Source organism: Achroia grisella, unplaced genomic scaffold, assembly GCF_030625045.1.
Source record: "Achroia grisella isolate CSIRO2021 unplaced genomic scaffold, CSIRO_AGI_Agris_v1 utg971, whole genome shotgun sequence".
NCBI classification, from domain to species: Eukaryota; Metazoa; Arthropoda; class Insecta; order Lepidoptera; family Pyralidae; genus Achroia; species Achroia grisella.
The window spans coordinates 273,596-297,309 of NW_026713077.1; the positions used below are offsets into that span (position 1 = coordinate 273,596).

At 32.7% G+C, this 23,714-nt stretch overlaps 1 protein-coding gene across 1 annotated transcript; it reads right to left on the reverse strand.

The window, feature by feature from the left end:
- Positions 1 to 966: 966 nt before the first annotated feature.
- On the reverse strand, positions 967 to 7,807 carry LOC131854193 (transmembrane protease serine 11E-like). Its single transcript, XM_059205322.1, has 8 exons — positions 7,483 to 7,807; positions 6,429 to 6,627; positions 5,544 to 5,640; positions 4,885 to 5,058; positions 4,302 to 4,451; positions 2,946 to 3,166; positions 1,633 to 1,758; positions 967 to 1,216 (listed from the first exon to the last, which is right to left on the reverse strand). Exons 1-8 carry the CDS (start codon positions 7,805 to 7,807, stop codon positions 967 to 969), a joined length of 1,542 nt encoding a protein of 513 aa, XP_059061305.1.
- Between the last annotated feature and the right edge of the window lie 15,907 nt (positions 7,808 to 23,714).

Sequence of the window (23,714 nt, forward strand, 5' to 3'; positions counted from 1 at the left end):
TAGATATGAAACATAATTATGATAAAATAGTTTGACAACTCACCGCTAGAGGCGTTAGTACCGTTGCATTAAGAAGTTATTTATTTACTTGACATATTCTCTATGCCGATTTCAAACTTATTAAGGATTACGAGGAATCGAATCCGGGAACAATATTAGTAAGACTACGGCCTAAGGGTTGAGGCTTTCATATATTTATTTTCTATTATTGAAAATATCTAGTAGGTAGTTTTATTTAAGAAACCATAACGATAAAACTGGTATCTCACAATAAGATAAATCATTGTATTTATACAAAACAGTAAACTATTAAGGAGTTTATTTTTCTAATAAGAGAGTAATTTAAAAATTTGTGTTTAATTTGAATCTAAATTATAAAATTAATTGTTGTACTAAATACAGCGCCATCTAGTTTACCTTGGTGAAATTATTACTATCGCCATCTAGCGTTGAATAGTGAGAATGCTAAACACATTCATAAAATATGTTTTAAACAATTTTGTAATTAGAACAAACTTTTGTTAAATCGAAGTATTAATAATATTGTTTGTTATTATTATAATAATTATTATTTATTTAATTTTCGATTGTTAGAATTACTTTTAGCTAATTAGTTGTTCTGTACTACATATTGTAGTTCATTTTGTGTTACAGAGATGGCAGTAATATATGTATAATATTCGATATCTTGTAATAGACGTTACTAGAAATTTATCTACAAGTTTTTGCAGACCTAGTTTGAATGTTATCCCAAAGTTATTTTCAATCCAATGCACTTTTATAAAGTTCTTATGAAACACAATCAAGAATAAATAATTTTATTTATTTTTGTATTCAAAAGTATTTAGTAAGCAGTTTCTAAAAAAAATCTCCAGATAGCGCACTTATATTAAAACAAAAATCTATTGATAAAATAAAACAATTTTGATCTCAATACTAATTTATATACTACATAATATATGATATTTAAACGTTACTGACATAAACAAAAAATGCCTCCACACTCTTGCTGATCTCCTCGTCACTGTGACCGCGTTTTGTACTAGGAGCATCGTTTAACATCACCTCCTGCATAGCCAGCATCCGCAACATTTTGTCAGATTCATTATTGTCATCTACCTCGAAAATTCTTTCGTATAACAGATTAGTTAAATTAATTTCATCTATAGTCTTGTCGTCTAAGATACTAGCGTTGATTTCAGGGGCAGGTAAAGTCCTGTAATAGGAACATATAAAATGTATAACTCTTTATGCTTAAAGTAATGTCTTACAGACAACCAGAAGTGGAAAAATGCAGCAGAAAATATCTATTGAAACACAGCTTATATTTTTTTTATAACTATTCTGATGCTGTTGGCCGCAGCTGGTCTTTATAGCTTCATCGAACTGTAGTGGGCGAGTACAGATGGTACTCCAAACCCGCAGATCTACTTATGGAGCGGTTGAAGACTAACTCATGTCTGATGGATAAAACTTTAGTCTGAGGGTACAGCTAGGATTTTGAAACTCAGCTCAGACCGTCGTAATTTCGATCCCCGTTTGAATTTGACGGGGGATCTATAGAAAACAATACAAAACCATTTGCTTGTTGTGTATTCATGAACTCCTGTTACAAGTAAGCAATGGATTAACCTGCGTGTATCAAATCCAGCTTCTTTAAGCTTCTTCTTGGCTAGTTCTATGAAGGATTGTGACTTTAGCGTCTCCCTGAGCCAACCCTTTATTTTATTCTTTTTATCCTCTACCCGTGCTTTAAATCTGAAATAGAATGGATACAAATATATCCATTTACAAACTATCTTACACTAGCTGTTCCCGCGACTTCTTCCGCGTGGAATTTAACTTTATTTTTCTAAAATAAAAGTAACCGAAGTTACTCCTTATTACATCGGCTACCTGCCAATAAAAGTCTCGTCAAAATCGGTCTAGTCATTTCAGAGATTAGCCAGAACAAACACACAGACAGACAAAAATTGAAGAAAATGTTATATTAGTGTATGTAGGTACCATATTTGTATTTTAACGGTTTTTTCAATGTTACAAACAGACACTCCAACAAAAAATATTTATATGTATAGATGATATACACAATACATAAATTAATACAAATCTAATTTTATAATAAATCTATACAAATATATAAAATTAAAGTGTCTGTTTGTAATATTAACCACTTGTCACTAAATGCACAAAAATATGAAGAATAATGTTATTTTTTTTTGTTTGTTCTTGTTCTGACCTGGCTATGGCGAGGGACTTACACTTGCAGTAAAAATAATGTTATAAGGAGTTACTAAGGCTAATTTTATTTTAGAAAAAGTAAAATTCCACGTGGACGAAGTCGTGGAAATAGAAATAGAAATAATCTTTATTCAAATAAACCATTACAAGCACTTTTGAATAGTCATTTTTATACCACTCATCATCACAAGAAGAATGAGCAAGAAACTTGTGTGTTGCTCTTTTTAATAGATGTACAGTATAACAAGTAAGAGGCATGCGATAATCAACATAGAAATCGCTACGCACTCAGTATTAGTGTAATCAGATAAAATTGTCAGTGCTATGGATTTAAAGTTTTTCTATAAAAACATTATTATCGTTAACGAATTCTTCAATTTTATAGTAAGCTTTTTTGCAAAGGAAGTGTTTTATTTGACATTTAAATCTTTTTTCTGGCAGATTTATAACAGACTCTGGTATTTTATTGTAAAACCTTACGCAATTGCCATAAAACGAATTACTAACTTTAGCCAAACTACTTACTTTAGTTAAGCTAATAATAATCTTTACATAGTATAAAAATAAGTTTGTTCGCTTAGATCTTTTAAACTACGCAACGGATTTTAATGCAGTTTTCAGCTATAGACAGTGTGATTCAAGAGAAAGGTTTATATGTATAATATACATGTATATACCGTCGTGAATTCTACAAATAAACTTACTTCTGTAGCTCCTTCTCTCTTTGCCGTGCCTTCTTGATCTTCGGCACCAGTTCAGGTTCTTTATAGGCCTCGTTGGAGGTTATAGTTCTTTCAACCCAGTCTGTAATTTGCGAGACCCGACTGTAGACGCCGGGGGACCTCGGGTCCCCGCACTTTTTGCCACCAAACGAGACTATACCCAATAGTACCCCGTCGCGGACTGCCGGCCCCCCGGAGTCATGCTATATTTAAAAAAAAGGTTATAAAACATAAAGGCTGTAAGAAATTATGTTAGCGATAAGACCACCTTTTGTAGTCAGTTTAACTAGCTGTACCCGCGACTTTCTCCACGTGGAATTGACGACGAATGACGAATTTTTACACAAACTTTCATCCCCTATTTGGTTTTACATTTAATTTGTTAAAATTTTACCCTACAGACTGAAAAATAAGTTTCAAGCTTCAACTTTCAAACCCTTACGGTACGGCATTTGGTTCACATTAAAAAGTAGCCTGCGTCCTTTTTTAGTTTATATCAGTATTTAAAGTCTAGTACCCATAATGCAAGCTCTGCTTAGCTTGGGACTAGAGGGCGACGTGTGAATTGTGCAGAGTTATTTGTAAAATATTTCTTTAAATTCATTTTTGTTTATTTATAAATTTGTAGGAGACTGAACCCTAAAGTAGAGAGGAAATCTGTATCTTAGAAGTCATTATATTAACTATTAAAGCAAATACTTTGTACACCTTTTTTGAAGATAGACGACGCGCAGACGTAACAGTAGAAATTTAGCACACTTATTGTTTATATAAGAAGTGCAGAGTACTAATATTTTTTATAAAAGTATGCATAAAAATCAATGAAAAACATTACTCTTTTATCATTGCCTGCGCAACTGCCAGTGCAGATGATTATAGAAGTAGGGTATATAGTCTTTGACAATAGAATCTTAATAATGTGCAAATATTAATTTAAATTAATTATGTCCCGGATTTCGACCACTGAGTGACTACTAGTTATTCATTATCACAGTTAAAACAATATTTCATTATTATACTATTATATTGTAGATTTAAAACTAAAGTATTTATTTTGTTCTTCATTCATTCATAATTTAAGAGCTACGCTCTTGTCGGTGGAGCTCTTGCCACTTTCCGCGATCTTCCATCATGCTCTTTAATTCTTGATACGACACGACTCCCATTTTGTCCTCAGTTTGTTTGATGTAGCTATTCCTTGGTCTTCCCCTCCCCCTCTTTCCTTTTATTTTCCCCTCAATAATAATTTTCATGAAATCATCGTGCCTCAAGTGTCGTGTATCAAGTGTCCTAACATTTTTCCTCGTCTATTTTGTTCTAGGAAGAATAAATCCATACATTACAAGCATCCTTTCCACCAGTTGCGTATCCGGCGCACAGCATCCTGGGGGTGATGTAGAATCTGTAGGACTTCTGGCAGTCGGTCAGCCCCATCACCGGCACGGGCACGAACCGCATCCTATCTGGGATGTGGCCATATCCTGACTCCTAGGAATATAAATAGAAATATAATAATAATAATGTTATTTATTTCTCCTCACAAACATTGTACAACAATACATTGGCAACAAATACATGTATTTTTGATGGTACATTGCATTTTACTATTACAATCAATTATTGTGAGAAGCTGGTGTCTGAAATAGGTACAACCGCAGGCACATGTGATATGTACTTTAAATAAATTACAATGCCTGAACTAGGTTCTCCTAATAAACTATAATCATAATGTTTAGAGTTAGACAAAAAATAATAAGTTTGTAAATATATTATAGGGGAAGGATAATGGCAGAATACGGGTGAGAGTGGTGAGCATATCTGTGGGTTTGTGTAAATGTGTATGTGTGTGAGAAATAGAAATAGCTGTGCTGTCAGCTTGTTTATCATTACAAGTATGTAAAATAAACAAATACCAACTTACATCAATACTTCCCCAGCCTGTGACGATCAGTATATCGCCTTCCTTCATCACGTAACCCTTGGAGGGTAGATTGAGAACAGCTATGTTCCGACCGACGGGCATCGGCCGGTCCAATCTCAATAAACAATAGTCGAAGTCTGCGCTACCCGGAGAATAGTTTTCTGGAAAGAAAACCTACAGGAAAGAATTTAAATGAAGTAATATAACCAGAAATTGTATTTCCGAACAGATACGATATAGAAAACTTCAAAGAGCTTATTCCTTCTTAAAAGGCCGGCAACGCACTTGTAATTCCCCTGGCGTACGTAGCACCCGCAGCTCATGGGCGGCGGTAATTACTTACCATCAGGTAGGTTGCAGGCTCGTTTGGACCCTATGCTATAAAAAATATACTAGCTGCTATATCTAGCGGTAACATACCGTTTTACTGCCGATGGTCGCGGTTTTGATTCCTCGCACGGTGCAAACATTTGTATTCATGATTATGATTGTATGTATTGTTTTGGGTGTTTTCTATGTATATTATGTACGTATTTACAAACACATGTTTATCTAAGTATATCTATCAGTTGTCTAGTACCCATAACATAAACTCTGCTTAACTTGCGACAAAGATATAGTCAAAAATCTTCTAAATATCTCGGTATGTTATTTTTTACCTTATTTACACGTGCTTGATATCCCCCGCGGTTGTGGAACGAACTCCCAGCTCTTACTACGTACGGTTGCAGTTTCTTTTTGTTCCCGTCAAATGCTCTGAAAAAAGTTGTAATTTCTATTTGTTTAATATATTTTTTCAGTAATTTCGGTAGGTTTCCTAAATTCTATTACTGAAAGACGTTTGCACTCTTTAACTCGTAGGTATATCATATCAAATACGCTACGAGTAGATTTTCCTTCTAACGTAAATTATTGGAATATTATCTGGACTTAATTGACCTTTCTTCTGTGCCACGTCTTTCTATTTTTTTTTTTCTACCATAATTTGTGGCTGTACCCGATTTTTCATTGTCAGATTATGAGATATGTATTTATGTACAGTATATATATATATATATGTTGCTATTTATCTTATATATAAAATTCTCGTGTCACAGTTTTCGTTCCCATACTCCTCCGAAACGGCTTGACCGATTCTCATGAAATTTTGTGAGCGTATTAAACACGAAAGTTTAAAATTAACGTATTGAGTAGGTCTGAGAATCGGCCAACATCTATTTTTCATCCCCCTAAATGTTAGGGGTAGTCCACCCCTAATTTTTTTTTTATTTTAAGGCAAAACACCGTTTGCCGGGATAGCTTTTCGGACAATGCCCAGGGACATACTGGAACATCTTTTCAAATAATGTATTACTTTTAGAACAAAATTCATTACCAAAAAAAAGGTTATAGTGACCTTAAGTTAGGTTAGGTTAACCATAAAAGTTAGACACATATTGTCCCGGACTATTTTTTAGAAATTTAGAGGAGAACAATTCCGTCATACATATTTTTTGCGTAACTTTAACCGTAAATAGTACTTATGAGAGATCTTATTTACTCACGATTCAAAACAGTGACCGGCAGTCAGCACCCACTGTTCATCGATGATGGAACCCCCGCACCAGTGCTTCCCATTCCTGGATATGGCCACGTTGTAGGGGTACATGCTGATACTGGTCTCCATACCGCCAACTATCCTCCGTGCAGCGTAGGAACGGAATGCCCAAGCAATATGGCGATCATTAGAACCTTCTTTGAATACTGAAATAAATTAAAAAAAATGGCTATATGGTTAATTTTCGAGGTTGAATTGAAAGTGAGAAGTATAGCAGAGATCTCTACAATCTTCTAAAAGATCATGGCCCGACTAGAACTGCAGTAAGTTTTATACTAGAACGTGTATCTAAAGCAGGCAAACCGCGGTACCAGATTTCAGATTTGTCTGGGCAGGGAGAGAAACGCGGAGCGGTGATGGTGAGTACGTACGTACGAGTAGGTACGTACGTCAAGGGGCCCCTTAAACCTACACGTCTGCTACATCAAGGAATGTTAAGAAGTTGTTATTGAATGAGTAAGCTTAAATATCAATGCTGATAGCAATACCGTCTTTACTATAAGGGCACACGAGACCCGTGCCCCTCTCAGGGGGCCCCCGAAAGACTGTTAATTTTTCTCAAACATTTATTCTCAAAAGATTTTTGTCGGGCACACTACTACACTTTTTTCACAAATCAGTAATGTTATCAGAAGGTATTTACAAGGCATATACTACGCCATTATACCGATTACTTCGCCTATTCCTATGTTTAAGAACATAGGAATAGGCGTACCTAAAAAAGCTCATTAGGTATAAGTACCTAATGAGCTTTTTTTTTACTTTCCAAAAGGGCCCTGAATTCTTGTGTGCCCAAGGGCCTCAGCCTAGTTTAAGACGGCGGTGCTGATAAGGCTCGTTTTTCTTCTCGTAAAATTGATATACAATCTTTAAGAACTTAGCCTTTAAAAATGATTAACGTATTATTATTTTCTTACAATATTTTAACAAATCATTTACAATAAAATTATTAACTATATACTCGTACATAATATTTAGTGAAGCATAAATTTGTTTAGCACCTGGATATTCCCCATCATCGTGAGATATCTTAAATCTAGTGGAAGTTTCATCATTCTGAAATCTATATTTCTCTTCTAATATTGTTTTTATATCTTCTTTACTATCATATCCGTGATCTTGCTCTGGCACTGGCTCGCCAAATAGCATATGATTGTCATGATCTTCACTAAATATATTTGATTCGTAATTTCTTGGCTCTAAATGACTTTTATCTACAATGTGATCTTCTTTGCTAGCTTGTAATACATCAAAATTGAATACCATATCGATATAAGCTATTTTAAATGCTATGCTAACAACAATAGAGTCACATTTGTAAATCATCTTTGTTTCATCTCGACATGTGCATTTTCTTTTTGTTATGTTCGCAATGCGTTGCTTTGTCTGCAGTTTAATGTGTTTTTCAATGGTTACGATAAAGTATTTTATGCTTGGTTTTATTGTCGTCTTATATCGTAAAGACGGATGGGAATTTGCGGAAAATTTTATGTACTTTCCATTTTAGTTGGTCTCAGTCGAATCTTACATTGTGCTCGGGCGATACGGTTTATTTACGGATAGCTGTATTCTCTTTGCCCGAGTGTCATTAAATTCGGCTTAAAAGTAGGCCATATTTTATTTCAGTATATGTATACAGAAATAATATATGCCCTACCTTAAGTAATAATAATATTCCTAGACAATTCACACAGCGCCATCTAGTTAGCCCAAGCTAAGCAGACCTTGTGTTATGGATATTATTATACATAGAAAACACCGAGACCGATATGATACCCATGAAAACAACGCTGTGTGAATTATACTGAGATATTATATTTCACTAGCTGACTCGCGCAATATATTTGCAATATCTTTCATTGCAGTTCCGCTCATATTGGCCGTAGTGTAATGTTATATAGTTTAATGCCTTCCTCGACAAATGGACTATCCAACACAAAATATTTTTTTCAATTCGAACCAGTAGTTCCTGAGATTAGCGCATTCAAACAAACAAATAAACAAACTCTTCAACTTTATAATATTAGTATAGATATACTATAAAGCAAAGTCGACGATGCTGTTGATATCTTTTAAATTACGCAACTGATCTTAATGCAGTTTTCAGCAATAGATAGAGTGATTTCAGAATTTCAAGAGGGAGGTTTATATGTATAATACATGTGTGTAATACAATAGAACTAGCCGAGAAATTCAAAGATTTGCAATTCATCCGCGCGAAGCCGGGACGGATCACTAGTATTCCTGATGACTAGGTGCATTTAAAGAAAACTTTTATAAAATGGTTACCACATAAAAGTAGGCACATATTATTTAAATATATGAATAAAAAAAATAGGCCTAAAGGATGTCGCTCCAAAAAAAATCGGCAGATATAACTATAAAATTTAAAAAAATACAGTAGGCATATGTACTATACCTTTCTGGCCATCCCACATGTAAAACAGTCGTAAAGTAAGTTTGTACTTAATAAAATTAAAGCGTCACTTTTGGCATCCATTAAACTCGTAACAAAGGCTCGTTACAGAAGGGCTGTCGCTAATGAAAATTAGCTCCATACGTCCTTTAGGCTTAAGTTACTAATTGATTGCTAACATACAGTTCGCCTCCATGACTTTATGAGTTCCCAGTATCTCTATCATATCTAGACACGTGGTAGCGTGTCAAGCCGAGTTTCAAGTAAGAGACCTGGCCTGCAGCACCGTGTGTATATTTACACGAACCATTTGGAGCCACTTTTGACCCCCGCATAACTCAAAAACTCTTTCACATAAACCTGTCAAATTTGGTTCATATATTGAGACTTACTAGATAAATATGTGTTCCAAATTTCATAAACATATCTCAAACGGTTATTTAGATATTAATGTCCAAAAATCGTCATTTTTATCACTGATCAACTATAGATCAAAATTATAACCCACTTCCAGATGACCTAGGAAGTTCAAATTTGGCATGCAGATAGGTAATTAGGTGAATATAAAGGAAAAAATCTGAAACTGGTAAATTGTTATCATTTTACTACAATTTTTCACTTTAATTGATTATATTTCAACTTATACTGGACGATTACTAAAATTCTATGAAAACGTCGATAGCCACCAATTGACATTGATCCCTGGCGAAAAATTTCATCTTGTACTGGACGGAAAGTAATATTGTATGAAAACGTCGATCATTACCAATTTACGTTGACCCCTTCACATCAGTGTCGATAACTAGCAAACTTCAAATATTGCATTGAGCGGTAAACACTAGTTGCTATAATTTAGATTCTGTCTAAAATATACTCGTACTTATAACTAGGAGTATAGTCGAATTTCGTATTTATTATGTTATTAACTGAGATTTGGTATTAATTATTATTTCAATATTTAGCGCACATCGATAGTGTAAAATCATTATTTTTATAAATAATTATTAAATAATAGACATTTCGGTATAGGGCGCCGCGGCGGCGCCGTGTGGGAGCGGTGCGATAAAACGTTGACGCGAACCTGTCCGAGCGAATGGCAGCCGCCCTCATATGTCTCAATGTTTTGTTTCTCGATATCTAACCTATAAGGTTGCGATTTATGCTACGAAATTTATAGCTTTCTTAAATTATACTTATATATTTGTGGTTATATTATTATTACATTATTTTAGTAAATACGTATGGTATAGACAATAGTTTAAACCAAAAATTAATAACAATTTTAGTATAGTTATAAGTAGGAATGTATAGTTAACTCGAGAATGAGAACTCATTGGTAACAAATTGTTTTCTTGAGAATTCAATAGATAACAGTCAATTTGTTACATAATCGTCTTTACGAACTATAACGTGTCAATACGAAGTTTCAGATATTAAATAATGTATATTTTTAAAATCACTAGTATCCTGACGACTTAGGCGTAATGCCGGTTAGTCAGGGAAAGAAACACCTCAATGCCTACAATATTCACAATTATCTATCTCTTATTTGTTTTTATAATAATATCAACACTTTCGCTCCAAAACTCCCGCTGCCTACGTTCAATCGTCCGTCATCCACTTGTCAATGTCACATAGATTACTTTGGCTCTGGCCTCTGACGTTCCGTTTCAGGTTACATGATTATTGACTTTACCATTTTTAATTAATGGTGCGTCACACGATAGTTAACAGTCGGCCATCCTGCAATAGTGTCTGGCCCAGACACATAGGTAACTGATGAGCGTAGTCATGCTTATCAAAGGATATAGTGTCTACAGGATCATATAACAAATACTTAACTAAATAAACTAAAGATACACATTACTTTCATAACATTGACTATCTTAGTATACTGTCAAAGGTTTACAATCTAAAATCAATACTAACAGAGCTAAGTTTCGGCATGCATTCAGAATGCACAAAATATAACATAACATATATTAATTTACATAATCCAAATCACCCAAAAACATGAACAACCTTTTAGAGTAACAAACAATTATTTGGCGGTGATTGACTTCTATGAGTCAGACTGTAACATATCACCATCACAATGTAAGTTTCCGATCTTATGAACATTGCATTTTTTTTTATACCTCCAAAATAGAACTTGACATTTCTCATCATGAATATTTTAACGGATAAATTTAACATATCACATTACAAAAGGTAAAACTTAATTACCTACATATATAGAGAAAAAAATATAAAGAGAAAGTATTATTCTCGTGACATAAAATTAGAACAAAATCGCTGCCTGCCTTCACCTAACCAATAGAAAATAACAGGTCAATATTATTCAAGTGGTTCTAATACCCTGAATACTACTACTACTATTTTACTTCGACGATACTCTTGATTTACCAGAGAATTATTTTAATATAACATAATTCATTGAATTTCAGTTATGATTTACTTAACAATACCATCAGCTCGCTGGTCAAGTAATCTATTGCACCCTTTGAACCCTGTACATTTAGGGAACTATAAATGATTGTAGATACTGATATCAATTTTCTTTACAACACCAGTTTAACATAAACAAAAACCCACTGTTCCAGATTAATGTGAAATAGAAATAATCTTTATTCAAACAAACTTAACATAAGCACTTTTGAGCAGTCAAGATTTTTGAATCTATCGCTTATTCGGAACGCAGATTTATCACAAGAAGAATAAACAAGAAACCTGTGTGTTGCTCTTTTAAATAAATATTGATTTACTTATATTTAATTAACAACAAGGATTAGGCGTGCGGCAATCAACATAAAAACCGCTACGCACTTAATCTCCGTTCAATCAGACAACATTGACAGCGCTATGAATTTCAAGTTAGATATTTTCTAAAAAAAAAACACTGATTTATAAATGATGACATTTATAAATTTTTCAATTTTATAATAAGCTTTTTTTTTTTTTACAAAGAAAATATTTTATGACACTTTTGATTTCTTTTTCTAGCAAATTGAGTACAGACTCTGGGAGTTTGTTGTAAAACCTTGCGCAATTTCCATAAAACGAATTACTAACTTTCGTCAAACGAACGTGAGTTTAGTAAGCCTACTATTCACTTTATATTTTATCGATGGTATTCGTAGCCACTTCGGCCATCCAACGTTATCGAAGGGCCTCATTCGATATTATCATAACAGTTAACATCGGGTAATATAATAAAATTAAAATCATATAAAATTTAGTTTGAGATACTTTACATACTTAAAATATGAAAGTTGCCACTGACAACTACACATTACATTTCAACATCATGACTTCAGTCTTTGTTATATTTTTCCGCCTTAAGTTGTATCACTTAATTTTTCACACCAGGTACTAGTCAGCATCTCTGCAAACACGGCTGCCTAGCTAATTAGTGAAATACCTGTTAAAACAAAACATTAAAAAAATGCCACCGCTTGCCCACTATGACTACGGTCTCAACAGATCTGGATTTTATTAGACTCAGCCACCGCTTGCCCGCACAAGGAGCTACGGCCTCAAACTGGTCAAATTCTCATTAGACTCAGCCACCGCTTGCCCACACAAGGAGCTACGGCCTCAAACTGGTCAGATTCTCATTAGACTCAGCCACTGCTTGCCGCCACAAGGAACTACGGCCTCCAACTGAAACACATCAAATATTTAACAACTGGTCATTTTCTCAATGAGGCATTCACCGCTTGCGCACGCAAGGAGTTACGGCCTCCAACTAGTCATATTCTTTATGGTACTATGCTATTTTTACTTCAGCCTCAAGTGCTCTACATTGCAACTCAACTATGGGTTATATGCACTCCCATCAAAATTTACTATTACTTTTTATTCTATTACATATCTTTAAGAACTGGATTTCCTGGTTCCATTTTACTATTTCTCCAACGCTTTAAAGGACTTTATAACATTTAATCATAAGTTAATTCAATTTAATTATGTACCAAATTCGAAGTATATATCTGGTTGATATATATCTAGTATCTACCAATTTCTGAACGAACATGCAATATATTACTACCACATACCCTACTCCTATTATTATCTACCAAATCTTGAGTAGCATCAACAAAAAGCGAGTCGTTCGTTGTACGTCGCATTGAGCACACGCGGATCCCCATTTTCTCCGTGAACTAACGTATACGGAACCATCAGCCGCGATCTCAGCGCAATCATCTCATCAGTATATCATCAAATCTAAATCACCATCATTTACCTTAAAATCCATAAATCGTATTCATAGTCATATGATTATTATATTAATCTCATAATTTCATCAAAGTATTGCAAATCATTTTTCATTGTCATATCAACCGCCCGTTCTATTAGCCATTTTGCTCATAATTCAGCTTGTCATCGATTGTAACTCATCATTGTATCACTAGCATTCCTTAATCTTTCAGATCTATTCGTTCATGTACAACTCTTCACCGCGTATATTTACCGACTATTTTCCATAGAGGTGTATCAAATTTTACCTTGTGATCGTCCTTACTACAATCTTGCAGTGTAACTATCTTGTACACCTCGAGCGCTTTATTCATAATATTTCTAAAGTGTCTGTATACGGTGTCTGGGTTCTATAAATTAGCACCTCTTCTAATTTCCCATTAATTACAACAGACACATAAAATCAATTCTGAAAGGATTAATTTCAATTTAAACTATTTAGTTAGTACAATAGTCAATCCGATTTCTCCAAAGGGCGTTCAGCCACACATACAAGTGCATATAGGTGCTCAGACTAATCTATGGAATCAAATGCCCAGCATTTGATTGCGTTGATCATTACTTATAAAAATGTTAACTTCCGTCGTCGTCAAAGACAACGCTTTAAATTTAATTCAATCTTATTTATCTGATCAATATCAACCAAATATTTGAAAACAACATCACCGTTATTATTATAAACTTCCAATATCTCTACACCTGTAATTTTGTACAATTCAACATTAAAACACCCTCACTTATTTAATACATCCGTTCTCGTATGCTATGCAAGTGACAACATCAATTCTTATATGTTGATGAGTTTACTATTAAAAGCCTTAGTTAACACTTTTATTTTACTTCAACTCAACAGTTATGTCAAAAGTGACAATGGTCTAAATACAACACATCCAATCTCATATTCCAGTCAATTGAGTCAACATGTATACCAACAATTCTTACATGCTCGTTAATTTAGCATTATACGCTTCGATTATACTTTTTTTTTTTCAACCAATTAAAATCTTAATAGATACAATATCTCAAGATTTAACAAAGGTTAACTAGAAATTAATAAAATTGGCAAAACCATCTACAACAGTAATTTATAACTGTAAACTGTAATCTATTGTTAACAATATTTAACTTTCTTATATCTTAACTTTCATTTATATCCTCTAGTAACTTTTCTTATATATTCCTGGGATTAAATTGACAGATATAGCCTACTTCCACAACTTATATTGTCTCTCATTTTATTTGCATTGGATATAAAGGTCTCTTAAAACAGTTATAGGTTCAATAGGATCCTTTCAACTTAAATCTAGTATACCCATGTACACTTTTCAAAACTTTAATGCTCATACATTTAACAACAATCAATTGTCCTTTTTGTTTTTGTTTTTCTTTTAACTACCTGTGCTTCTTAAATTTGTATTCACTATAATACCATTATAATTAAAGAACAATGGCTCAGCTCGCAAACATTTTCTCAACAAATAATTCTCTATAACATGTAAAACTTACAACTTAGACCATGCAGTATTTATTTTTCATTCTACATATATACTATTCATAAAGTAGTTTATTATCCATCAGTAAACCATATAAAAATCTCATAAATTACGCCAGTATCCATATTCATAAACCAGCTCGTCCATACTGACTATCCATGTCTCTCTCTATGGAAGTTTGCATCCAATCTTCTCCTGCTGTTTCCTTTTTTTTTCTTATGTCATCTGCTTATCTTTTTTTCTGCTGTCCTACGTTTCTTTTGTCTGTCGTCTCTGCCATTTTCTTATATATATATATATGGCTTATAAATTTTTCATTTCATTATATGGCGTCCTACAATCCAATCAATCACAATACTATTTAAATGTTAAATAGGCATTACTATATGTATTTATACCTGTACATATGATACAATTTTCTTTTGAATCATTACTATTTATATATTTTTTTCTTCTATAAATTATACTGATACTGTGCTTGTGAATCACTGTTCATCCCAACGGATACCAACATCTCACTTTCAATCTAAGTTACATTTGCAGTGATTAACTTGTGTTCACAAGATATTGAGGATTTTTCCTACTTTTTTTTTTTTACTTATATATTCCTGTCATAGCTATACCGAAATCACCATGCACTGTCCTCTACAGTACAGTAGATTCACAGAAGATAATTGGAAGCTTGCCACAGTATAGAAATGCTATCTTCATAAAACCGACTAACTTCAGTCTCATCCTCTTTGGTAATAAAGTTATATTAAATAAAACAAACCACATGCTTATAAAGGCATAGCATAAAACACCAACAATCAGGAATTCTCATAAATATATAACGGTTGTATAGAATGGGAACGAATTTCCATGCATGGAATGTTATGCAGCCTATTAATAACCACATTACCAAGGTCATCAGCAAAGTTTTCTAGAATATCCATATCTCTTTACTTTCCTAACAATCTTGTCTGTCTGTGTCTCATAATTTTCTTCTATAATAATTTTAAAGCTTATGTATTTTGAATATCTTAACATTGCCTCCCACAGAGACTATTTAATAATAACTAATTAATATACAGAAACTTCATTAGTCAAATCATAAAATATTTTATAATCCTGTAGTATACAAATACATAAAAGGTAAGTTACATAAACCATTTAAAAATAGTATCCAATTTTCCTTTCTCCTCTATTTCACCATATCCCAGTTTACATGTATTCTCTTAATTCTCTCCCATCTGTCCATACCTATATACAACAAAAGAGTGCTATGCACTCATTTATTTCCATCTTCCTGCCATAATATCTGAATTATAAAGTTTATTATCCAAATTTCACAATTCTAGACCACACTGTTTGACACAATCCATGTGCTAACTTCAAGATGAGTTCATTATTAACTCATGAATGCTTTAAATCAGTTATTATCATCTTCTGATATACATTTATTTATATTAATATTCAATAATATATTCTTATATTCTATTTTTTTTTTATTATCTGTACTTCACAAATATATAATACAATTTGAATTTAAACAATTATGATTTCCTCCTTGGTTGACATTTCAATTCCAATACAGATTTAACAATGAATCTGTCCACTTTATAGTTTCTTAGTACTGTCATTCTACAAATGACACTAAATAATAAAACTCAATGGATAACTTAAGCTCAGATCCTTGCAGCAAATCTTCAGTTCATTAGCTTATGCACTACACAAGATTGGACAATATAGCAATACATTGTAATATATTACAATAGTCTATTTTCATTATTGTGATAACAATTGTCGTATGTTGTACATATTAATATTATAAAATCATGACATTTTGTGCAATTTACTGTATGGAGAGTTATAACTCATCAAAAGGCAAATACTCTCACTGTTGCGACTCAATATATATATCCAAACATTCTGTATGTACACAAATATTAACTTATTTCCAAAAACTTTTATTCATATTCATAACACTAATAGTAAATTTAAAGACAAGCTTGTTGCTCAAGTATTGTTTAGAAAATTCAACAGGTTTCTTGTACAATCAATAATACAATCAAGAGCCAACAACATTCATTTCTGGAGTTACCAAAAGCTTTTCTTTAGGTTAAAAGACAACTTCATAAATTATAAAACTGAACCATGTAAGAATAGTCTTACCTGTAATCTATCACTTTCTAACATGTCACATATTAATGTGGTGCTTATAAATTCCAACACTCACTTACTAAACATTGTCTCAAATGACAAATGTACATAGCTACAGGTACCTGCACAGGACCTTTAAGTACCTTTATTGATCAACAATAGCTGCTAAGGGCCATTCTAATGAATTTCAAGAGAAGCATCAAAGAAGTGAACCAATTGCTCAAACATATAATACATTCAATCTGAGCATACATATAATATATAATTCCAGCATAATATGACACCTTTGAGGAATTGGATATCATTTCTAGGTGCTTTTTCAACACATTAATAATCAATATCATATGATTATGATAACCTTGAGGATCCTAATAGATCTCAATTGAATTTTATACTAAATAATGATTAAATAAGGAACTATTAATAATAATAGTTTACAGTTATTCGGTTTTTTAACATTGGAGTTTACTACCAATTGTTAGCCATTGCTATATATATAAAATTCAAAACACAGCAAGAAATAAATATAATAATTGTACTATCAGAGTTAAGTACTATTTTCACTGAGAGCTTCACAGCTAATCATGAGATAGCATCTAAAATGTCTTTAATATCTAATATTATGAAATATAACATGTTATGTTGCTGGTATCAGTTTATGTCAACAATATACTGTGTCTATCTATATTAATATGCTTTATTAATTCATTAATAAACACATATCAAAGTATCAACCAATATAATATATATACATATGACAGTGTCTCAATTTGGGAATATAACCACCATCAAGACATATACCTGGACTATGCCTGTGATTGTCATTTATCTGAAATGGGATCATCAAACATATATGTGTACCTATGTAAAGAAATAATAACAATTCTTCAATTCAATTCACGTAGAACAAACACACAAAACTGAACAGTAAGTTTGACTAATTTACTGTGAATTAGCAACAAACTCAGCAATACCATTACACTGTTTATATGTATAACATGGTATGTGTTCTCATGTTCAACCTGTATGACAACATAGTTAATGTAACTGTTTCTAATCTGTTGATATCCTATCATACTCTATCATAGGCATTAATAACATAACAATAGTTACTCTGTATTTTAAACTAATTAGATAGCCATGTTGTTTTATACTTAATGTATTCATAATACTTCTTTCTTAGGTATATTGTATACCTCAATATCGTGCTACATGTCATGTCATTACTCTCGCAAGTTATCGTACATACTAAATCTATTTAATATGTAGAAAGCAATTCATCCAAAAGTTCAATAAAACAAGTGAGAAACTGCGTTTAATGGTATGCGTGTTATTAACGTAAATTCACTTACCACAACTTCTAGTCAGAATTACCTTACAGTCGAATTTGTAGGCGGGATTGATCCCACTTCTGAACTTTTAAAATCACTAGTATCCTGACGACTTAGGCGTAATGCCGGTTAGTCAGGGAGAGAAACACCTCAATGCCTACAATATTCACAATTATCTATCTCTTATTTGTTTTTATAATAATATCAACACTTTCGCTCCAAAACTCCCGCTGCCTACGTTCAATCGTCCGTCATCCACTTGTCAATGTCACATAGATTACTTTGGCTCTGGCCTCTGACGTTCCGTTTCAGGTTACATGATTATTGACTTTACCATTTTTAATTAATGGTGCGTCACACGATAGTTAACAATATGTTTAAAGAGAACAATTCCGTATTTGCTTAACATATGCTATTACTATCCACAAATCACAAGGCCTTAGTTTTGGCAGTCCTCTTCTCAACATAGCCTCCTCTATATTTAATAAAGGGCAGGTTTACGTTGGACTCTCCAGAGTTAAAACCTTAGATGGAGTACGTCTTAACAATTTAGATCCAAGTCACGAGAGCTCTATTGTAGAGTACAACCATCTGTGGACGTTATACCGCCCCGATTTGCCCAAAAATTCCTGATACTGAATTGGCATTGCATTTGAACATTTAAAAGTTACAAGAAAAAGACAATTATACCCCGTAAATATACGAAAATACAGTAATTTATCAAAAATAATTTGGTATTAATTTAGTTATAAATATGTACCTAGTATAATTTATGTACAAAAAGTAATGATATCCCATCAAAAACATAAATGTGAAATGATAGCCGAGTTTAATATTATGATATATGCCTTGATTGTTGACTTCTACGACAAAAGAGATGAGATCTAAATGGGTGCCAAGTTCAATGGTCTGTCCTGAAATGTATTTATAACAATATAAAATATCATTTCTTCTTATAACTTAGGATAATATACTGTAGCCTAAGGTCTAACTTGGCTAGTTTTCATATACGAAATATATTGTAGCCTTCGTAAGTTCTAAACATGTTACTTGTCGGTTCCTATTTTAATATTAATAGTAACTAGCAATCGAAAGTAATAATTGGTATATGAGAACTGGCCAAGTTAGACCTTAGGCTACAGTACTATTTATTCTTATAAATAGTCATCAATCATCAATAGGCAGATATTCTTGTTGAAGTTACAAACAGACACGTCAATATTATTTATTTCTATAGATTTAAATTGGCTGTATATTAAAAGAATTCACTCTTAGCGCAAGCACAATTTGGTTCATATTATCCGACATGGCTATTCTCGGACAATACGTCAAAATCAAGGTGATCATTGTTTATATTTGGTTTTGATTATTACTTATGACTCTTAAAATCAACCGAGTTATAGTCAATGTTGCCTAGTACTAAAATGTTCTCCTAATTTTGAAACTGATATCCTTGAAGAATAATTAGCTTTATTCATGGACATTAAATGTCTTCGTCAAAAGATATTCTTATAATATTATTCATTATAAAAAATAGTACATAATCGTCCAAATTTGCCACAGCAATATATTTCTGTATAGATTTTAAAATTTATAATATTACAGTTATAATATACTAGTTAACAATATTATATTCGATAAAGAAAATAAAAAATCGACAATAAGGTTTCTATAATATTTATACAATCGAGGGTAAAACAGTCCGCAATCGTAGGGTAAACTTTATTAATGGCAACACTGAGTACAAACTGTTGCTGGGCGGACGGCTGGGGAGAGCCAATCGCTGCCTACGATACTTTTCAGGCTCCGGGATGTAGAAATAACACGAGTTGCTTTTACCGTTCTCGTTCCTTTTAGATAAAATGTTTTATCAATTGACTTCGATTAGGTATATTTTTAATTCAATTGCTTTTTAAGTGTATACTCCGTCTATCATGGTATGGACATGTAATGCGTAGGGATGATGATAATATTTTAAGAAAAGTGTTATATATGAATGTGGATGGATGGGCTGTGTGAAAGATGATATGATAAGAAAGGAAGTAAATAACGCGATGGAAGAGAAAAACATATTACTCCGACCCCAAACAAATGGGATAAGGAAGAAGCAGATGACGATTCCGCTGACTATTTATCAATTTAGATGTATTATATACATACATGTATTCTTTTTGTTGTTTCTATTGTCGATTATATAGTAGTGTAATGCATGGTAAAATGTGAACATTAAGGCAAAATAATACCTATATAATTTTCAAATTATTAATATTATAAATATCCTTTATAACGGTTTTTAAGATGAATAATAAATTATAGTAAATAAAAGTATTTACCTCTCTCGACATAACAACTAGGTAAATCCAGTCAGCTTTTGACTACGCAACCTTAAATATGTACCTTTATTTACCATTTTTATGGTAAATAGATCATACAAACGGGTTTAACACAATTACTTTTGTATATGTGTTAAAAACTGTTTAACAATGTTAATAATGTGTACTTACCGGAAAACTTTAAAATTAAGTATGATTGTTAAATTTCATATTTTCACCTTAGTAGAATTTGTAGATAATAGTCAGTGTGGATACCTACCTCTGTAACACCTATTTTTGCCATTCAGAAACTTACAGCATGAAAGATAGTATTCATCATTCAAAGATAGTATGTATCATTAATAACATAGTATTCATTAATAGATTGTCAAATCAAATCAAAATATTTTTATTCATGTAAGTCTATTACGGACTGTTATGATATGTCATATAAGTTATTTAAGTAATACAATTTTATTTAACAATTTGTAGTCCTTTTCAACGTGTCAATGAGGCTAATGCTATTTTTGTGAAATCCAAGCTTAGATTCTTTGTCAGGTGCATATAATATTTTTAGGAATCTCATTCTGGTTGCTAATAACATATTGTATCTTAGTTTGATGACTTAATACGTCGAATTATATGAGATATTTGATAACAGTTTTGGATATGAATCGATATTTTCATAAATTAAAAATTACAAATCTAATTTTTCTTTAAAAATAATACATAAACACACTCATGACTTAACACGAAAACAATCACATAAAGTTTACCGAAACCCTTTTCAATATGCGACCCAAATGGAAAACGCAATTGGGAAGTAAACGAGAAGCGTTAATAACATTTTTAATTAAACGTTTTCTATATCACAACTCTATATATGTAGCAAACCCACCCTGTCCAACAGGCGTCAGGCGTCAGTAGCCATTTATCTGTTTTCTGGTGTAGACGTCACGTCGCCTGCCTGATCGTACAGCGGGAGATGCACAGGTATGAGAAATAGAACAATTTATCTAAAAATTTGAATTTAAAACGTGTACAAATTTGTTTTTAATTTTCGAAACATTTGCCAACTAGTACTGATTTTTTTTTAAATGAAAGGTTAAGCAAAGGAGTTGTTGATCGCGTCTAAAGGCCCTCTCGTTAGATGATGTTTATTAATCTTAACCTATACCACAGATAATTTATACTATGAATATAGGATCTTTTATGTGGAAAGTGCGGATTTCTCTCGCTGTTTCAAATATACATTATTCTAGAGTATGCTATATGTCATATACAAGGTTAAGAGTAATAAAAAAAACCGGGGCAGGCGACTAGTCTTTTACAAATTACTATGTTAATTTCATTATTATTCTACAATTTCGTATTAGGTATGTCTGTGTTGAGTAACAAAGTTCTATGCCTTTTTTTCTTTTATAAATTTATGGACGTAAGGAATAATAAATAAATGTTCTCCAATACGACACAAATTTCATAATTCGATAGAAATTCGTTGAACCTCTATCGTAATTTTTTTACTGGTCATATTTATTCATAATAGATTTTTTAATGGAAAGAAAATAATATAATTATCTACATAATATACATAGCTACATATAAACGGGATATTTACCGTGATATATTAGCTGTGCCCGCGGTTTTACCTACATGAAATTTATAGCCTATATGTGTTATTGTATTAGGATATATAAGCTATATAACTTACTGTAAAGTTTCACCAAAATCCGTATAATAGTTTTTGCGTCAAAGAGGAACAAACATCCATCCATACAAACTTTCACGTTTATAATATTAATAACATATTTCGACGCATTTATGTTTATTTTTACTTAAAAAAATCCAATATAACTGCTTGCAGCCCCTTTTGTTATGCGTGGAGCTCTGACCCCCTCTGCACCCCCACGCAAAAGCCAGTTTTTATGTCATACTCGTGATGCTCATATCTTACGCAGATTAGTTAGAGGTCCTTTATATTTTTGTTGGTAACATGCTTGGAATTCATTATTAACCCCTATATTTACCCTTTTGATCTATCTACGCGTCCGATTAAAAAATGGACGTCGAAATTTCGCGGCCTGAGCCTAGGTTCAAACCTCTATTTTTATAACATTACGCTATGACCAATAGAAGCGAAGCATCACTGAAATATGATGCAAAAACGGGGAATATTTTTCCTATTTGAGGGCTTCTGTTTCGTGCGCTGCGTAAAGGGTTCAAGTTATACAAGAAATATGTATAAACGAATTATTCCTCGTTAAATGATCTAAAAGAATGTCCGCGACAGTATTTTGTATATCTTTTAAGATTGACTCACTATAACCTTTTTTATGGTAATCAAAACTAAAAATATTATTTTCGCAGAAGTACTTTAAAATATATTCTTTTAAAAACTTCTTAATCGCAATCATAACAGAAATTGACGCGAACGAAGTCGCGGGCACAGCTAGTTATACTATAAAGTTATCTAAATAGTATCACTACATCCGGGTTGCGGTCGCTCGCCAGAGGTCCGTTTACAGGAAAATGGTCGTTAGCGATCTCTATTCATTCAATTATGTACGCATTTTGAACAAAATATTTGAAGTTTATTGTATCCAGCTAGTAATATCTTTCAGTTTCAGGGTGAGATTAGGCAGTGAAATTACAGAATATGTATCTCCGGAATGGCAATGTTTAGGTGTTTTTTTTATGGTTGATAATAGCGTAACCAGACGTCCCGTATTTTAGGCTTAGTTTAATCTACCGGCGGGACTGACTCTGTCCCGTATTAGAATAAAAAACGAGTTATGACAGTTATTAATTACGATTATAATTGTATTGATTTTTATAAATATGTTAAAACCAATAATTATATGTTATAACTGACTTGCTCCTCAGAAAAATATATAAAAAAACAAAGAATGTCACTATATAATTTAAAACTATATAAATGTAAAAAACGAAATTCCCGTTGTTTTTGCTTATTTGCCACTTATAGGCTAAAAGATCTGGTAACTAGTTGATAATGTAATGGTGCACCCGCCTGCGCTGACGGTTTAAGCTGGCGGGACACCAGTGGAGGATGATAAGATAAATATGAAGTGAGTTCAGTTAGCCGGTCTGGCAAATGCCAACTTACTACGACGGTTTCTAGATTCCCTCGCGTGGAGGTCAACCTGGTAACACGGTACATTTGCTAGCAATAGGGTTCTTAGTTCATATTCTTCTTAAACCCCAACATTTAGGTAGTATCACGGGCGTTACTTGATAACGTGATGTTCGTGGTGCTTATTC

Bases quoted from the DNA above. Each gene is read 5' to 3' on its own strand.
- LOC131854193 (XM_059205322.1), bottom strand. From the start codon at position 7,807: ATGATTTACAAATGTGACTCTATTGTTGTTAGCATAGCATTTAAAATA. The intron at 5,059-5,543 runs GTAAAAAATAAC...TCTTTCCTGTAG, and splicing joins ATCAAGCACGTGTAAATAAG to GTTTTCTTTCCAGAAAACTA. The intron at 4,452-4,884 runs GTAAGTTGGTAT...TTATATTCCTAG, and splicing joins CAGGCTGGGGAAGTATTGAT to GAGTCAGGATATGGCCACAT.